At 38.0% G+C, this 18844-nt stretch overlaps 2 protein-coding genes across 4 annotated transcripts in view; one reads left to right on the top strand and one right to left on the bottom strand.

Moving 5' to 3' along the window:
- The first annotated feature begins 1775 nt into the window (after positions 1–1775).
- purab (purine-rich element binding protein Ab) lies at positions 1776–8272 on the top strand. The gene has a single exon (XM_041797133.1). It carries the CDS (start codon positions 2023–2025, stop codon positions 2866–2868), a length of 846 nt encoding a protein of 281 aa, XP_041653067.1. The 5' UTR covers positions 1776–2022; the 3' UTR covers positions 2869–8272.
- Positions 8273–10442: 2170 nt separating this feature from the next.
- The window catches only part of psd2 (pleckstrin and Sec7 domain containing 2), a 47759-nt gene continuing 39357 nt past the window's right edge, over positions 10443–18844 (bottom strand). The window contains exons 6-15 of one of the 3 annotated variants that reach the window (XM_041797865.1): positions 17852–17964; positions 17345–17403; positions 15959–16048; positions 15764–15807; positions 15464–15654; positions 15264–15334; positions 14648–14805; positions 14139–14283; positions 13744–13887; positions 10443–13365 (exon numbers count right to left, since the gene is read on the bottom strand). In XM_041797865.1, coding sequence (XP_041653799.1) covers positions 13144–13365; positions 13744–13887; positions 14139–14283; positions 14648–14805; positions 15264–15334; positions 15464–15654; positions 15764–15807; positions 15959–16048; positions 17345–17403; positions 17852–17964 — 1237 coding nt within the window. In that variant the 3' untranslated portion in view covers positions 10443–13143. Of the gene's footprint in view, positions 13366–13743; positions 14284–14647; positions 14806–15263; positions 15335–15463; positions 15655–15763; positions 15808–15958; positions 16050–17342; positions 17404–17851; positions 17965–18844 lie in introns of those variants that run through there. The other 2 variants (XR_005992485.1, XM_041797866.1) reach the window with 2 other exon arrangements.

Below are 18844 nucleotides of genomic sequence, written 5' to 3'. Positions count from 1 at the left end.
AGGTCTGTCTTCCTGCCACATGTATCATTCTCCACGTTTGATATTTCAAACTAAAAATGTTTAAAAAAAGTATCCATCTTTTGCTGTGTAGTATGCTTTTTTTTTTTTTTTTACAGTTTCACATGTTTCCCATGATGTTTACTGACACATGCAGGTTTTTCTATTTCCAAGGCAAACGTTGAAAGCGCAGCATTGCCCATATTAATAAGGCAAAGCACTTCAGGACAGCAATTCAGTCCAATTCAAACATTGCCACTTTAATGATTTAAAGTCAGAGTCCTTATTAAGAATTCCCAAACTAACCCTGAAAGCAGATTTGTTGTCAGATTTGTGTAAAATGGACTGACCCAGAGGACTGCTGCTGACTTATTTCAACCCCCCGCCACCACTACCACCACCATAATCATGGTGAATGACAAGAGGAGCTTTTCTTCATAAAACTGGGTCCTTCTGATCGCTCTTTGAATACTTTAACCTGTGATGCTAAAACCAAAGCGTCTTTTTTATTTTTGCAGTTGAATAGAATATGTCTGCACTTAAGTCCTCTACAGTCCTTATTTACATCACCAGGAACATTTTTGAACAAATTTGAAAATAAAATTTATGAACACCATATTTTTTTCAATGTCCATGTCTGCTTTATATTGTAAAGAAGCAGAAGTTGCAGAACTTATTTAAATTGCTTAGTCCCAGTATCCTATTTTGAATAAAACCTCTTTAAAAGGCTCCCAGTAAAATAAAGCTTAGATTACTTTTAAATCATTAAGACCTGAGCTGTATGTGGACAGTTCAGATTATACTACTGCAATTCGTGTGAAAGCCTTCATAGATTTCTCTAATGCTTGTTGTTCGAAAGGTAATTCTGCGTTCTCTGGCTTTTATTAATGCATGGTTATAGTGGTTCACATTTTGTGAATTAAAAATATTTTGGTTTGGGATACATGTACTCCATGCATGTCCCTAAAAAACTTTTAAACAAACATCCTACAAACAGTTATTAGCAGAAAAGACATGGTGTTGTTCCTTTTATTAGAATTTGAATTTGATATTGACTGATTATTACACAGCTGTAAAAAGCCATTAAGCCATGGTCACAAGCATTTATCGAGTTGGCCACATTCTTCCCTTGGAAGTTCATCCCTCTGGTTTGGTACCAAGCAGGCTTTTGTTGTACTTTGTATGACTTAACAAATCACTTCATGGGATTAAGTTGTAAATGAAAACCAAATGAAAACAAATGCAGAAGGAGCTGTTATTATCTCATATCTTTCAAACTGTAGATCATGATAAAAGCCATCCAATTTTCTCAGTGAAACCCAAAACATGGTTTTCATCTTTGATTATGAATATAACTTATTTAACTTAATTTAAAAATTCATTATTTTTATAATAAAAAAAAACAATTGTCATTGTTAGATTGCCCTTTTCAAAGCACTGAGAAACTTTGGATTGCTAGCAAGTACCAAAAAAGGTAAACAAATCATAGTTCTTCAGTATATCATTTATCATTTACTGATCATTCAAAAAAGTTTATTTCACCCTGCTCTCTATGTACTACCGCGTGCTAACATCAGGAAACGTTAAATTCTGTTGTTAATGATGCTGAAAGCCCCTAGTAACATTACAAAAAAATAAAAGAAAATGTCTGACCATGGTACTGAGACACATCTATCTATCTATCTATCTATCTATCTATCTATCTATCTATCTATCTATCTATCTGTCTATCTATCTATCTATCTGTCTATCTATCTATCGAGTAGACTGGGGTTTTGGGGTTTTCTTGAACCAACAATATTTGACGACACTTAAAGTCGAAGAGAAAATTTTGCGTAATGGTAAAAAAACAGCGCAATTGTCTTGAATGCAGCTTCCTCGGCGTAGAGCAACTGACTACAGTTGCTTTCATTTTTTCATTCTCTTCTCCTCCCTCGTCTCGCGATAGAGCGGTGGAGTGGTTTGACGGGCAGTCGAGGTTGCAGCAGAGGGAGACGGTGGAAGGTAAAGCAGGGAGGCTGCATCATGGCGGACAGAGACAGTGGCAGTGACCACGGAGGGCCCACCGCAGGCCCCGGCTCGCTGCCCCCGGGTGCAATGGGAGCCATGTCCCGGTTGCAGCACGACACCGAGGAGCTTGCCTCCAAGCGCGTCGACATCCAGAACAAGCGGTTTTACCTTGACGTGAAGCAGAATGTTAAAGGCCGCTTCCTAAAGATAGCCGAGGTCGGAGCTGGGGGAAACAAGAGTCGCCTCACTCTCTCTATGTCGGTTGCCGTGGAGTTTCGTGATTATCTCGGAGACTTTATCGAACACTACGCCCAACTGGGCCCGACTAACCCGGACATGGTGCAGGATGAGCCCCGGCGGGCGCTCAAGAGCGAATTCCTTGTGAGGGAGAATCGGAAATATTACATGGATCTGAAAGAGAATCAGAGGGGGCGGTTCCTGAGGATCCGTCAGACCGTTAACCGGGGGCCCGGATTGGGAAGCGCGCAAGGCCAGACTATTGCTTTGCCGGCGCAGGGTCTCATCGAGTTTCGTGACGCTTTGGCTAAACTAATCGACGACTACGGTGTGGACGAGGAACCTGCGGAGCTTCCGGAGGGCACCTCGTTAACAGTTGACAACAAGCGCTTCTTTTTTGACGTGGGTTCCAATAAGTACGGGGTCTTCATGCGGGTCAGCGAGGTGAAGCCAACCTACCGGAACTCCATCACGGTCCCATGCAAAGTGTGGTCCAAATTCGGCAACACCTTTTGTAAATACGCGGAGGAGATGAGAAAAATACAAGAGAGGAGTAGAGAGAAACGGGCCTCCGAACTGCTACCTGAGGGGCCGCACGGCGGAGACGAAGGCGATGACGACTGACGACGATATTCAAAGAGCAGAAATGAAATAAAGACAAAACTGAAGTATAAGTAAACTAGACTTTTAACTGTAAAATAGAAAGAGAATTTCCAAGGGAATCACCCCACGCACACAACCTCCACAGACATGGCAGCACCTCTGCTGTCTCCTCGTTCATTACTGGATGTCACCCCACTTACCACCCATGAAACAGTAAGCCGCTGCTATCAAGGATTGAACTGTAAGATCTGAACTGTTTCCTACTTGATTTAAATGACAATGAAAAGAGTGTTTATATCTCTATGAAATGACAGATTTTGCACACATCAAGCTATTTCAAAAAAAAAGTTGAAATGTTTTCAAACTGGTCATATGCTAAGTTTCAATCAAATATTAAAACAGAGGTCTATTATATAAATACAGTCTTCGTGTAGAACAAATATTTGACATCAGCACAAAGAAATATATCACAGACTTTATGAAACCAAAACCAGATGTATAGTTTATTATAAAGGTACGCAGAATTGATATGAAAGTGCTCTAAAAGTGTTTGAACTGCAGAACAAGGCACTGCAGGCCTGGCCATGTTTTTAGTAAAAGTGTAACAAAAATGGGCTGTAGTCTTTAATTTGATCTTAAACCTAGCAGGCTAATGAAAGCATTTCTCATGCTATTATAAAGAGTTTGAGACTCATAAATTAATTGCTTATTTTGTGCACCTCAAAATATAAGATAAATCGGATCCTGAGCTCTTATATTTAATATCTACTGTCTTGCACCATGTCCATATAAACTTTAATGAAAAAAGTGCTAACTTAGATGTTATAATTATGATTTTGTGAATCAGCTGTAAAATCCTTATTAAGATACCCACGTTTTCTGTGGGTTAAGTTTTTTTTTTTTTTTTTTTTTTTTTTTTTAACTTTGTTGTTTTCTCCTTTGGTGGGTTGGGGATGCAAAAGGGTAAGGTCCACATGTGGAAGTGCATGGTGTGGAAACAAAAAAAAACAAAACAAAAAAAAAAAAAACTGTGTCAGCGCAGCAAGGCGATGCATCCTCTCTGACATCATTACAACCCGTGCCTTATACACTCCACTCGTTTACGTGTTCTCACGTGGATGGTCTGTGACCTTGACCTCTGTATGTTTTCATTTACGAGTGCTGTTACGTAGGCTGAAATATTCTCACCAGGGCTGTGGGACCACACCATAGATGCATGGGACAAGGGTTTCAACAGCCAAAGTAAGCTAAAATGCTGTTGGGAGCATGGGAGCCAAGGGTGACAGTTAGCAGAAACCGTACTGGGTCAGGCCCTTCACAAAGATGAGGTGCTACTGTGCATATGTACAATTTTGGAACCAGGAGCGGGGTCAATGTGATGGCACCCTGGGCCCAAGTATCCCTAACAGCAAGCCTGGCCTGGCAGCCTGTAACATAGTAGAAATTTGATTTGTCCCCTGGGAACAGGACAATGACCCAGGATGAACTGCCTGTGGCAGCACTGGGTGTCAGAATGGAGGCTAAGTGCACTGTATATTCATAATTGAAAAACAACAACAAAAAATCCAAGTAAGGAGTGGCTAGATGGGGTCATTCGTCAGAGCAGAGATGGAAGCTGTTAAAGAGCCATGCAGTCAGTTAGTAAGGCAGGCCAGATGACTGTACCCATGCCATCATTTTGAGTGCAGTCCAGTGGATGTACAGTCTTCTCATTGCAGAGCCTAGGCAGTTTTTATCTCTAAATGGTGCTATACAGCCCCGTCATTGCTCCATTGGGGCCTCACCGTTCAGAATATGTCACTTTCATTATTGTTATTCCAATCCTCTTTAGTTTTTTGAAGTCCTTTACATTACGCTGTCCAAAAGTTGTCAGGTTTCTACCGCCCAGGCAGAAAGGACACAGACGTGTAGGACATTTCATATTAGTGTGCAATATAGACCATGTGCCAATCTCGGCATGGTATCACATGAAAAGACAGTTAAATGGCAAAGATGTACAGGCTACGTCAGCAGTAGATATATTGAAAGCATGACAATGAGGTTAACGCATATGCATTTTATTTCCTGCATTTTACTGCTAAAATGTGAAGTCTCTCTTATCATACACTTGTTCCAAGTGAAAAAAAGTCCAACTTGTTAAGAAGTACTTTGTTTAATGTTTTCTAAACCAGTAGGCTGCCTTGTTTGTCTATCAGTATATGTAAATCTGTTTGGGTGTTTAACATCCCTGATGAGAACAGTCCAATACCCTATCATTCCTCTGATAACAAACACTCACAAATGACACAGTCATCGGTTGCTCTCTGTCTCTTTGTTAGCCCTTCTGCAGGGCCAGTTGTGGTTCTAGTAGTGGTTCTCTCTCTCTTACCCCCTCACACACACACACACACACAACCATAACACTAGCAGGCTGATGACAGACACCCATATAATCTCTTCCAGTTTAGGCCTCTTTTGCTAACATGTTTGTAGGCCTCTTAAGTACTCTGAATGGTATGCACTGGGTCTCCTGTCATTAGGAGTCCATGGGCTGCAAGGAGCCTGAGCTGTCTTGCCTGATACTGCCCATTACAAAACAGGGGAACTACGTTTGAGTTTGACTGTAGTTTTGTATTACTTTGGCAATTGTGACTAGGGGCCCAAGGACTCCCATAGAAGTAAGGAGTTTGTAATATTTTCAATAACAACCACAATCCTTCCCTCAGATACTCTGTCAGGCACATAACCTTTTACTTGTTTTGACCCTCTAAACTCAAAGGATTTCACCAGAGTGCTTTTAATAAAAAAAATCCTCAAAGTTGTTATTTTCCCTATCTGTTATATTTAAAGCAGGCCGGCCTACACCTGTTCATAACGCTAAGGTCTGGTCATAGAGTACGTCAAAGTAGCATGCCATCTAGGTGGCATGGTGAGGAAATAGGCTTGAAACTTGCAGCTTAAAGAGACCTCAGCTGGATAAAAGCTGCTAATGTAGTTATAGACATGGCCTGCCAGATATACGGTATATCTGAGGATAAACTAAAATAGAAAGCACACCTAAGATGAAACAGTGTCAAAAGTCCTTTCAATCCCACTGAATCCTTAAAGGTTGAACTATGTTGGATGGGGCAGGAATAAGACAAATATTCAGAAAAAAAATATGTGTTCTATGCAGGACTTTTTGGCTCAAGTTCCTCTGTTTTGGTGAAAGGCCTTATAACATTTGGGACTGCACTGTTCTGAAAAATTACATGTTTTCTCTTGAATTTAGAAGGCCACTTCCACCTAACACACAGGCTACCAGTGACTAAGTGCCCATAAAGGAACATGAGGTTGTTCTGAGTTCATCATGAGATCAATGTGAATCTGGACTATGTTGTGATACAGCACTTATTCTCCAAAGTGTCCTAGCTTTAGCTTGATTTAATTCAGGCCTCTTGAAAGCTCATGCTACATGAAGACTATGAATACAACACTTTGTGTCTCTAAAGGCCAAATGAAAGAAAGGCCTAAACCTGGTCATACTTCACTTTGTTAATGCCTCACTCTGTTAAACGCACACATTTTCTTAAAGAATAAAGATTTAAGATGTGTCATTTCTTGTTATAGACTGTAATAGCGAGATGCTACTGGGTCAGTGTTTAGTGCAGAATGATTGTGTGTGAATCGGACTTGTCTATAAAGGAAGTAGCTTTATCTTAAGTTCCTGGGTGGGGGTTGAGTGGGGGTTGCACTTGTGATTTTGCTGAAAAAAAAATGACGGAATGTCTCCACTTTAAAGGCCTCACCCAGTATTATAGCCAGAACTGGAATGACTTGCAGCCATGTTGTAATGTTAAAATCACACTGCACTGTCATCCATGTACTACATTGCAGAATAGTTGGCTGATGCTTTGCTGTCATGGTTTCTTTACAAAGTGTTAGTGGTCAATGTTTATGCAGTCTTCTGGGGCTCTGGCTAACTCCAGTGTAAATGATTGAGGGTGCACTGAAGCATTGACAAGAATAATGACTTTTATTACAGCAGTAGTCATCGTAGCAACCCTAATTAAAGTATCATTATATTCTCTCTGTAATTACTACATTTTGTAAGTTTTGTTTTACTGCTGCTTGAATGAAATGTGACCAGACCATTTCTACACATTTCAACTGATGGAGATAGATGATAGAGAAAAGTGTAGGTGTAACTTTAAATGCAGTTGTTGCATGTACTTATAGTCAGATTGCTATGATGGCTCCGTTGTAGGTGCTTTGTTTGTTCCTTGTGTCTTTCCACTTTTGAAAAATGGGTGTACAAGTACTGACTTAAACAGACTGGACTTTTTATAAGGTGTTTTAGACAACCAAATCTGCACTTTTTTGGTTTTAGTGTTGTAATTTCATTTGCCATTCAAAGTTCCTGGTTAATCACACAGCCAATTGCAGCCTCTGGTCAAAGCCAAGCACTATATGACTCATTAAAAAGCACTTACAGTTACACTTATTCATTCAGCACACACACACCAAGTTGTAGGGTCCATTATGTTTGCAGATTGTATAGGCTACTGCAGTGTTAGCTAAAATGAGGTTCTTTCAAATGTTTTGAAGATATTTGGAAATGGATTATGGATTTATAATGGGTGGGGCCAATGCACAATGAACATATCCCATACCACTCTTTGGTCTGAATCCCTTTACCATCACCATTTTAGACGATATGTTGTATCAGACAATATTTTATCTGTGGATTGTGTGTGTGTGTGTGTGTGTGTGTGTGCGCGCGTGCGTGTATGTGTGTATAAATGGTTTGTTATATCTGATGCTCCTCCTTTCAGAAAAAAATATAACATGTAAACAGAAAATTATTGCTGTTCTTTTCTTTGTATTTTATACTTACAGAAAGCATTGAATAAAAATGGATAAATACTTGCACTTTAGATATATTAAAAACTAAAAATCTGAATATTATTTTTGATAGGGATCTCACCTTCAAAGAGTATAAATTACTTGCTTTGTGGCTATTAATGGACAGAGATGTATTGAGTTCTACTTATTGAAGTATATTTTGTCTGTGTGTCAGAAGGTTTACTAAAGTAAATTGCATGTTAAAATAGTGCAACATGATGTTTTCTTTTCTTTTTTTGTAAAAATGTCTAAAAACTGTGATAACCCTCTTGTGTCATGCTTAACCTCTTCTCACTCCCTCTAGACTATTTCTTACTGAAATATGGCCTTTCCTGTCTAAATGATGATGGTGCTTACTTTGGCTTTGACATCAAGCTCATTCTATACATCTAAACATCTACATAACCTGCCTCCTTACATTTCATTACTTTCTGTTATTTACTCTCACAACCTTATTAAACTTCCTTTGATGGCAAAAAAGTGTGCTGTTTTGTACATTGCTGTTTGTTTCATTGTTTAGGGGACTTGTCTGACTAATGACTAATCGCACAATAAAAGGTCATTCCACACATCCCTGTCTCTGTACAACTGTATAAATTCTACACTAACAGTTTTTGCAGGAATTGATTGATCTAAGTATGGAGTATAAATTACATAGCAAATTGTGACTTTTAGGAAAAAATAGTTAACAACACAAACTGTTTATTTTCAAAAGAAAATTCTGTCAGTTGTCTTTGGAACACTTTGACGTGTTCATGAATATACCATTCAGGAGTTACAACTTAAGGTTTGTACAACCATCTTATTTTAAACATTAGTCCAGGCATCTGCCTTTGAACTCTTTAAAAGGTACAATCCCAGATTAGTGTCATAACACAAGAGATGTGTTTTTAGCTTGACTAATAACTTCAACTATTTTATGAGGGACTATGACACAAACGTACAATGGATGTGGTAAGGGGGTATGCAGAACATATATGGTTACATTTAAGATTTGTAGTTTAAATTAAAATTAATGAAATGAAATAAATTAAAACTTCATTTTTTTTCAATGTAACTTTATGATTGACATTTGGCTTGTGTTTACATACTCACTAGGATTTCTTTGCTCCTTTTAATCAGTTATTGATTTAGATTGATGATTTAAAAAAAAAAACAGTATAACAGAGATACTTTAAAATACACATTGCATAAAAAAACTCCCACTTATAATCCAGGTAAAATTGTTGATGTATATCTTGTCATTTATGTAAAAATATGATGGCTTAAGTAAAAAACAAAACAAAGAAGAAAAAAAAAAAAAAAAACTCTTCAAGTGACAGGCTCAATGGTTATTGCTCCTTAACAGGCAGACCAGCGGATGCAGTCAACGATCTAGAGTGGGTGAAGTCAACAAGTGCCACCAGAGGGAGACAAACTTCTGAAGCAGAAAGAAAAGAACACACACACACACACACCTACACATGCACTCAAATTAAGGTGTGAGCGTGTGTGTATAGTTGATAAAAAAAAAAAAAAAAAAAAAAAAAGTGGGGGGAGGGGTTGATGTGGGTTCAATGTGGGATGGTGAAAACACATTAAGCGGTGACAGAGTAGAAATTGGACATGACTACAGCTCTGTTGCTGAATTAACCAGAATTTGGAAGATCTCCTTTTTCAGCTCATCAGTTAGAGTGTAAAATATATCATCAAAGCAGATATTAATTTTCTATTTTACATCATCTTGCTCAATGTTGCCTTAACCCTTGCAATAGGGATGCCGTCAAAATGATTTAACTACAGGATTTAACGAGAGGCTAAATTTATGGAACCTTATGGTGTGACACTAAGTCATTACAGTGTGACTGGTTTTCCCTATCACAGCAAATATTTTTGTCCCACTGTATGGCACCAACTGTATTTTGTAGAGCAAAGTCTGTCATCAAGTAGCATAAGCAGTTTATTTTTGTATCTTATATGTCAACACTAGGTTGTTTTTTAGTATGTTTTGTCTTTTTTAGTCTATTCAAGTCTATTATGGCATGAAAACAAGCAGATGTGTAGACCTTTTTTTTATGAGCCCCTTTCACACATGCACTACACCCCTGAAAATATCAATATTACCAATATTAGAGAGGGAGATGTATATTTAAACATCAGGGTTTATATCAAACAGAATTTAACCTGTTAACTGTACAGTTAATTATCTTATGCACAGAGGTGACCCTGCCTAGGAATGGATTTGGAAAAGCAGTTGTTAATTGTTTTTAGATTTTATTTTGAGAAGTTCCTTTTCTTGGATGCTCTACCCATACAATGCCCTTCTCCTAAGCCAAAAGTAGCTGACAATGTCATGTAGAGAGTTCATCTAACACTGGCAATCTAAATCTGAATCCTGCATGCATGATAGGCCAAGTTTGAAGTAAGTCAGGGCTCTGTGATTGTTCAGAGTTCAAAAGTAAAGCAACCAAACTCTCGAACATCCATACTGACTTTCTTAATTCTAAATGTGTAAAAGTAAAGGTTTTTGTATTTTTTTTTTATCTGAAATATGTTTCATCATAAGGAAGAATGCTGAAAAAAGAAAAAAAAAAGAGTTAAATCAGTGATAAATCTGAAAATTTTCTGTGTATAACAGAGAACAGCACAGGTAAAACTCACAGGCAATATGGCAGATTTTTGACTGTGCTTCTCAAAAATTATCTAGAAATATATGGTTTGTTTTAGGACCATGTCTGATGTTTTTAATGAAAAAAATCAAAAGACAAATGAAATGAATTAGAAAAGTGAAATGCTGTGTCTAAAGATAGTAATGGTAAACGATAGCAAAATGAGTCAAATAAGAAATGTTGACAGTGTTTACATTTTATACTCAAAAATGCTCACATCACACCGTATGATATACACACACACACACCATTTACATACATAATAGAAATTAATACTTATTTACACAATGTTCAAACCCAGAAAATTTAAATAATAACCACAATTGCCGGTATAAAAGTTTACTTTATGAAGCACAGACTTAATATTCAGTAAATGCCATTTACAGAGCATAAACATCCTGTCAAAAAGTTCAACTATACAAACAAAAAGACAGGAGCAATGCTGACAGCAAAGTGCCACAGTTTTCTCTTTTTTAAACTAAAACATAACAACAAATATTTTGTCCATGTCCAAAATTACAGCAAAGGCCTAGCCTAGAACATTGGGAAACTATGGAAATCACTACAGCCAAAGTGACCATCAGGGGAAAGTCTCCCCTGATGACATCATCATAACAGAACAGCTTTATAAAACTCAACTCCCCCTCTGCAATTTGGTCAGGACAAGAATTCAGTTCCAGGATTCCAGCTGTGACCAAGGTTTCCAGCTAAGTCCAAAAAAGATCCCAGGTCCAATCAGAGAGGATATATACATTAAAAGAAGCAGTAGAATTGCTGTGCCAAAAACTGGTGATGTTACAGTTTAAAACGTACGTATCCACTGCTCCATTTATGTAGACATGCTTCTGAACCACACCAAGGCTGAAGGGGCAGAAAACTAACTGGTCTACAGTTGTGTCTTTAGCAAATTACATAGAAAGATAGGAGGTGTTGGTGCGTGTGTGTATTTGTAGTTGAGTTAGAACAGTTTAAGGTGCTCACTAATGACAGTACCATCACCCCTTCCACCACATTCCCTTGTCCTCATATTACACAAGTCCTTCTTCAGTGAAAATAAATTGTTCAACATGTAAACCTGAAACTGTCCTATTGATAAAATCCCATTAGCCACTGTAAGATTTAGAGAAATTAGGACCAGCTTCGCAAATGTCTCTTCACCTCTATTTACCAACACTAGTAAATAACTAATATGAGGCAAAACAATCTAGGTTTACTACTTCTAGTATCTTCTAAATCAGATCAAGGTATATCGGATCTGTGTACGAGATAAAATGCAAATATTTTGTTAGAAGGATAATGGCTGCTTAAGTGTTCAAAATGCATTTTGAGGGATCCAGGCCTGATTGTGACGGCAGTGTTATTCAACAGAAGACAATAGTATTGTTTGTTAAACTGAAAAATTCTGACTTTACTGTAATTCCTTTATGCTGCCTACAGCTTCAAAATCCCATCAGGAACAACAGTAAAAGAACATGCCATTCAGACCTATGTAAGTGCAAACAAATATCTGACCCACTCAGAGTATGTCCAGTTCCCTCTTTTCCTCTTTAGACTCTTATTTTTATTCTTTAGGCATCTCAAGCCAATCTATATGATGCAACCCTCAACCAACTTGATGCCTTGTGTCATGACATGGACATTTGTTTGATAAAACATGGATAAATTAATTCAGTTTGCCACATACCATTATTCTTTTCAGTTCAGTTTTGAGTAGTACAATAGTAATTGTATACATATGAGTATTAGGAGTACAGACAGCTTAAAAACACATGAACAGAGTTGTGATCCCTCTGTTAAGTGATTAACACTCAAATCTTCCCTCAAGTGCTGCTGAGGTGCCTTCAAATGAGGCCACTCAACTTCTCGTTCCTCAGATGAAACATCATGCTGAATGGTTTAAAACCAACGGTTGATGCACTTAGCAGCTCTTTTGCAATAACATATGTATGAATCTGAATAAAATTTCAGGAAGAGATGTTAAAAGAGCAAGCATGCTCCATGTATGCCTTGGGGTGTGAGGCTCGAACAAACAAACAAACAAACAAACAAACCAACAAACATAAATAAATAAATAAATAAATAAATATGCTATACCTGGCAGGAAACTTGGTCCTTCTGAGTTTTTATCAGTTGTATAACTGTAACAGATATGTCATAACCTTATGCATCACACTCCACCCATTCTGTAGGTCCTTATACACACACCTGTAATTGGCTAAGTGCACAATCAAGAGAGAAATATAGGCCAGAATGCTACAGTAGAACCGTCTTTATCTGAGACTGTCTGACTCATGGATTGCAGGATGAGAACAGGACGGAGAGCTCAAAGGCAAAGCACCTGTCTCACTTTTTACTCCATCTGGCCTTAAAATAGTAACATTTCAATTATGCAGCTCATAACGGGTTACATATTTCAAATAAATGTACTGCATTGCTCTATTTCAAAATAATACTGACAATATTTTCATAAATATGGTCACAGCTATGATTATTTCAATGTTCAATACTAAAAAATGAAAGAAATGAGGTTTGGCAGGGTCACTTGGGTATTAAACAACCAGTCTTCATCTTTTTCTATTGCTTAAAGACAGCAGCATATCCTAACCAGGGTTAAAAAAATCCAGGAAGGACAGTGATGAAAATTTCCCTTATTGCTGCACATTCTGTTCCTCAAACAGAAGGTATGGAGAAAATAGAAAGCAATTGAAAACAGAAGTTGAATGATTAGGTATTTTGGTTTTAAGAGATGTTGTTTTTTGTTTATGATCTCTAGTCCTTCCTTTTTTCAGCTCCTCTGTCCTGGGGCAGCTGACTTCCCATTCAGCCCACCATGAGCCTGACTGATGGATGGAGAGGACTGTGTCTTGCGGAGTTGGCACTCACAGCCTGCCAGGCCACCCTTCACGATGAGGCAACCCATCACGCTGGCCTCTATCTTCTCAAGGTCATCTGATTCTGCACGGATCTTTGCCTGCAGGAGGCTGATATATGTTTCATACCGAGTCTTCTGCTCAGAAGGGTGGGGGGAAGAGAAGTAATTTAATTATTACCTGATCTGATATTGTTTGGAATCTCACAGCTATTTATATTGGCTTAAAAATATTTTAAACATTTACAGAGGCTGTGCATAATATTCCTTGAATGGTCAATAATGTTACTAGTTTTCAGGGCAACTATAAGTTATCCTTATCTCTATTTTTTCATTGAAATTATTGGAATTTTAAATAAAGAATGGATCTTATACAAAAGTTATGTGATAAGTTATGTGTTATGTTTTGTTTTCTTAACACTCCTTTAATAAGAAATACCCATCAAATCTTTAATAAATTAGAGACGACAAAACAAAATATCAGACAAATTAACTGAAACTGAGTAAAGCCTGTACCTCGTATGTGAGGTAGTGCTCTTTAAGCCGAAACTCCTCCCACTCGCGGCTTTTAGGGTCAGCTGAGGGCGAGTTTTTCCGGTGCTCCTCCAACTCCAGGCTCATCTGCTTCAGCTTGCTCTCATGACTCAGCAGCTGCTCTTCCTGCACCAATCATAGCACGGAGGACAACCGAGAGATACCCAAAACAGCCAATCAGTTACCAGCAGACACAAATAGAAAATGCACCCTGTGTAGAGATTTTACTGAAGGAGGATTCTGCATATTGTTTTTTTCCCCCAACAAAATATATGTGTCTTTATCATATAGCACTGACAGTATTTTTGTTTCCATAATTAAACATAAAATAGTACTGCATACTCCTGACTTAGGTTATTGTGTGTGTGGGTGTGTACTTGATTAAATCGGGTGGATGAGGATGGTAAAATGGGGCGACAGAACTTCTTCATGGAGCCAATTGCAGCAGGAAAGGCTGGAGCAGAGAACAGTGCTGCCACCAGGTTTATCCTGAAGATCCAAGACATCATTTCCTCCTCACCACTGGAAGAAGGGCCAGAAAGAGTAGAATGAATAATTGTTTTGACACTGTGCTTCCGCTCATAATCCTCTATTTCAAGTACCAAAAGGTTTCTTTATTTATTCAATTTTGACCTTTATTTTTTGCCTTTCCACCCCCCTCCCCGATTTATTCGTTAGCGTAGATGCTGTGACTGTGAAATTCTACAAAAGCACCAGAGGAGACTGCATAGCATAATTGGAAAGAAATAAAGATGTAGATGTTTAAATAAAAAAATCTGTGTCACTTACCTGATTCATCTAAGTTTTACCCAATTTCAGCATTCACAAAAGGAATATGCAATATCTGATAAATGGAAACTTCTGTAATTTGATTTAAGTTACTTACGATGCCTGCAGCAGGAAAACTCTCCAGTCTGAAGTTTTGAGCTTAAGAACGTTGGCTCTCTTGCTGTAGTCTGTGGCTGGAGTTGCTAAAGCATGGTGGATCCGCACTGCATTCTTAAGATCCACCTCTGAAATGTCAGCATCAGGCTTATACTCATCCTGGGTATGTAAAATAAATAGGCATTTGTATGAGTATGAGCATTTTTAAGGACAATATTAAAGTACAAAGTGTGAATGCAAATGTGAATATCTAGTGTATTAGGACCTTCATTTGCAAACCCAATAAAATTCCAACAAACAGTCCTTAATACTCTTTTCACATAAATCAAAACAAAATAAAGTAAAACATGGCAAAAATATCAGGTTGTTTTAGGCAGAAACAGAAGCATCACTGATTCAATCAGGTTGCTTATAACAAAACCTTGTATGAGGTGAGGACAAACTTTCCAACAGCAGAGGGAGGCAAACATCATTTTTTCTCTAACCAAACACACACACATGCACACCCCCACACCCACACCCACACACACACACAGCAGACCAGCTAGAGGAATCTGCCACCGCAATGACTACAACAGTGGATGTGTGTTTCTATGGTAACAAAGCAGAGGTGGTACCTTCTGAAGATACAAGATCATCCCCTTTAAAACTGCATAGAACTTCTTCCAACCACGGCGGCCCCTTGGGGCTGGAAGAGGGAAGAGTGAAGAAGAAACTCTAAATCATATTCCCTACAGTTTATATTTAGGAATTTGGTAACTTTAAACATTTTGGTGGTTGGTTATGTGTAAATGTGTTGTGTTGAGTGTAAACTCACTGCGTTTGCCATCCATTTCAGCATGGCTCTTGCGGGTCAGTACCCCATGTTTGTAGGTGACAGCATTCAATAGAATGGGAATGGCAATGAAAGGGTTACTGCCGTCTGTTACCCTGGCAACACGCTTACTTCCACCCTCACACTGCTCCTCTACCAGCTCTGATAGACTCTTCCTCAGCTCCTCCTCCTCACTGTACACATAAAAATCCATTCAGATAAAGCTCAGCTGCGCATAAAATCAAAGGCACTTGCACCTAAAAACATGCATTATTTATTTTTTGATAAGAAAAACGTACTTACACGGCCCATTCTAGCTTTTCATTCTTGATTGAGTTATACAAGACCTATAGGCAAAACAAGAGATAAATTAACATTTGGTGTGCCCTCTATTACTGTGAGGAAATATGATAATATAATTCACCTGAAGTGCTAAGGCAAAAACATAAAGGCTAGCCAACAGTTGAACTGGTGCTGAGACTCTTAAGAGATCTTCACCTTTAATAAGTCTTTAGGGAAGTCTTTGCCATTGTTGAGGCCATCTAGATTACTGATAAACTGCTGGCAAGACATCTTCTTTCCAATATTCTAAGTGAGGAGAACAAGCAGAGAAAAAGACAGATGGAAACAAACAAACCATCAGTTCAAGATGAAGGTGACATTTTTCTTTGCTAAAACATAAAGCATTACATTTGGAGTAAAGTTTTCACATCTCTTCCAGCTCAGTGTCTACAGAAATGACCTCTGAAAGAAACTCTGAAGAAGCTGATAATTCCAACTAGCTTAATCTGCAACAATTTAAATGCAGTATTTTATAAGCACACTTGATGCAAGACAGTATAGCTAGTTTATTAGAATGGATGATGGGTGCTTTAGCACCTCAAAAAGAGTTGATCTACTGTAGTATCAGCTAACCAGACCAAATATGATGCATCATTACAGGCTGAATTAGAAAAAATATGAAGTTATACAACAACTCTGTCAAAATAATCCTGTTCTGTGCATGGTTTAGGGCAATAAACTATGTTGTTTTCCAGCTTCACCATGATTCTATTGTAGGCAGATTCATACCTGTCTCTGAACTGGTTTGCAACACTGAACATGGGAAAAAAGCAATTGCTATATTGCGCTTTTTTTTTTTTGCAAAAAGCAGTATTGCGTTTTAAGATGAATAGGTTTAAACATAGCAACTAAGTGCTTCTCTTTTTCTAAAAACATTATATGTTTCTTTGAAAATCAAAGATTAGAAGTTAACTTATTGTGTTCCTGTACAAATGTCTGTTCCTTGTTTACTTTGGGCATCATATGGCATTATTTACAACAAAGAGCAAACTTTATTGCTACCTGACAAGAATGAAATAAATGCCATTAAGTCTAGTGTTAGTTCCATAATTGCACTTACCACCTGTAGGAGAAGAGAGAGATCAGGGGGCCAGATTTGGTTAGCAGGGGCAAGATTGAAAAAGAAAAATAGCAAAAAAAAGGTTAGTTAGAGGTGTAATTCCATCAGGCCAGCTAGAAGGAAGTTCAAGGAAAAGCACAGGAATGCACATGGTCTATAATACCCATGGTATCAGAGGTTATGCTGCCCACACCCTAGTGCTCCAGTTTACAAAGAACAGATGGGACTATGAGCAGAAGAGAAAAGAGACAGGAACAGATCAAATAAGTACGTTAAAAGTTGAAGTAGGCCACAGAGAGGAGAGAATGAAAAACAGAGATGAGGAAGGAGAGAGTGAATAAAATAGAAATGGAGAATAGAAAGTGGATTATTATATTATAGTGGATTCCAAATGAAGGACTGGCTTAATACACTAATTTGCCAGAAGATTTTAGAAAGGTGAGTCCTGCAGAACACTGTTTAAAGAATAATGCAGTACATACATGCCCATGTAGATCAGTGTTGAGCAGCATGAGGGCACAAGTCAATGTGTGGGCACCATCTGCAACAGGAAAATAACCACAACCAAGGTTAGCTAAATGCCTTTCAACTTTTATAGACACATTTAAGAACACACTGCAGTGCAGGCACTGCGTCTTTGTGTAGACAGAACTTACAGATCAGTAGAAATTTATACTGTAAAGATCTGTCGGTTAAAATCATTTCAGCTTAAGCCTTATGTGAAAACATAACATATATACTGCACTCTGAGTTACATAGAAAGGTTTATGCTATATCATCTACCTTACAATTTAGGGTATAGGTGCAACAGACATGAGTGTTTAATTAATATGTGAAGTAACAGTATAGTTATGCAAAAGTATAACAGCTGTTCCCGATATCATAATGATGGCACATTCTGTTAAGAATTTTAACCTTTTCCCATTTTACTATTTTTCCCTATTACTGTCATCATCATCTTCATCATCATCATCAACCTAATGACTGACCTTCAGAGGTAGGTGTCTGAGGGTTGCAGTGGCAGAAGCGTCTGGAGAAATGTACAAGGACCCTCTCTCTCTCCTGGGTCTCTCCCATAAGTGGAAAGGCTTTTAAGAAGTTTCTGTTGCACATTTGACACCAAAAGGTCTTGTAAGTAATGCATTTCACATAAAATATATGACATTTTAGCCAAAATTGTGGAGTAGTAGGTAGAGTTGGTCGACTCACAACCGGAAGGTGGTGGGTTCTATCCCTACAGGTAGATGTGTCCTTGAATAAGACACTTATCCCCTGCTTTCTCCCACTACTTTGTTGGTGGTGTGTATGCTTTTGAATGGGATTAACCAGTTCTGATGGCCAATTAGTCATAGGAACCTCTGCCATCAGTGTATGAATGTGGAGTGGATTGTTGTGAATGGGTAGTTGTGACCAACAGTGTAAAAGCACTTCCCATAGTCAGAAAACTAGAAAAGCACTTTACAAGTCAAGTTCAAGTCCATTATTTACAGTCTATTAACAGAATGATCTGAAGAAAAAATAAAGAACCACCTGAAACATTTTCATGCAAATACACCTATATGTAAATGGATGGGTCATAAGTCTCAGATTTCACAATGTTGTGCATTTTTCACATATAATTGAAAAATTTGTGGATCTGGACTGGGAAAAGTCAGATCAAGACTTGAGATTACAAAGCCTTGGAGAAACTTAATTGACTAAAAAAGTCACTGGATTAAAAAAAAAGCCCCAGACAGCCATAGAAAATACAATTTGTTAAACACTAAATAGATTTAGAAGTATTAATCTATGTAAATAGACGTATACAAAACTTACTGTAAACAAGAATAAATGGACAGATAAATTGACTTGAGCTTATATAGTGCTTCTTAACCCAAATTAGCCTACTCATTATTCAAAGCCCCTTCACTGCAGGTCACACTAACCCATTTACACTGATCGTGGAGGGTGCTATGTTATGTATCCATCAGTATTAATTACTT

This window comes from Cheilinus undulatus, linkage group 10, assembly GCF_018320785.1.
Source record: "Cheilinus undulatus linkage group 10, ASM1832078v1, whole genome shotgun sequence".
Taxonomy (NCBI): domain Eukaryota; kingdom Metazoa; phylum Chordata; class Actinopteri; order Labriformes; family Labridae; genus Cheilinus; species Cheilinus undulatus.
This window is presented reverse-complemented; position numbering and strand designations above follow the sequence as displayed.

Excerpts from the sequence above, each read along its gene's own strand:
- purab (XM_041797133.1), top strand. The coding sequence starts at position 2,023 with ATGGCGGACAGAGACAGTGGCAGTGACCACGGAGGGCCCACCGCAGGC.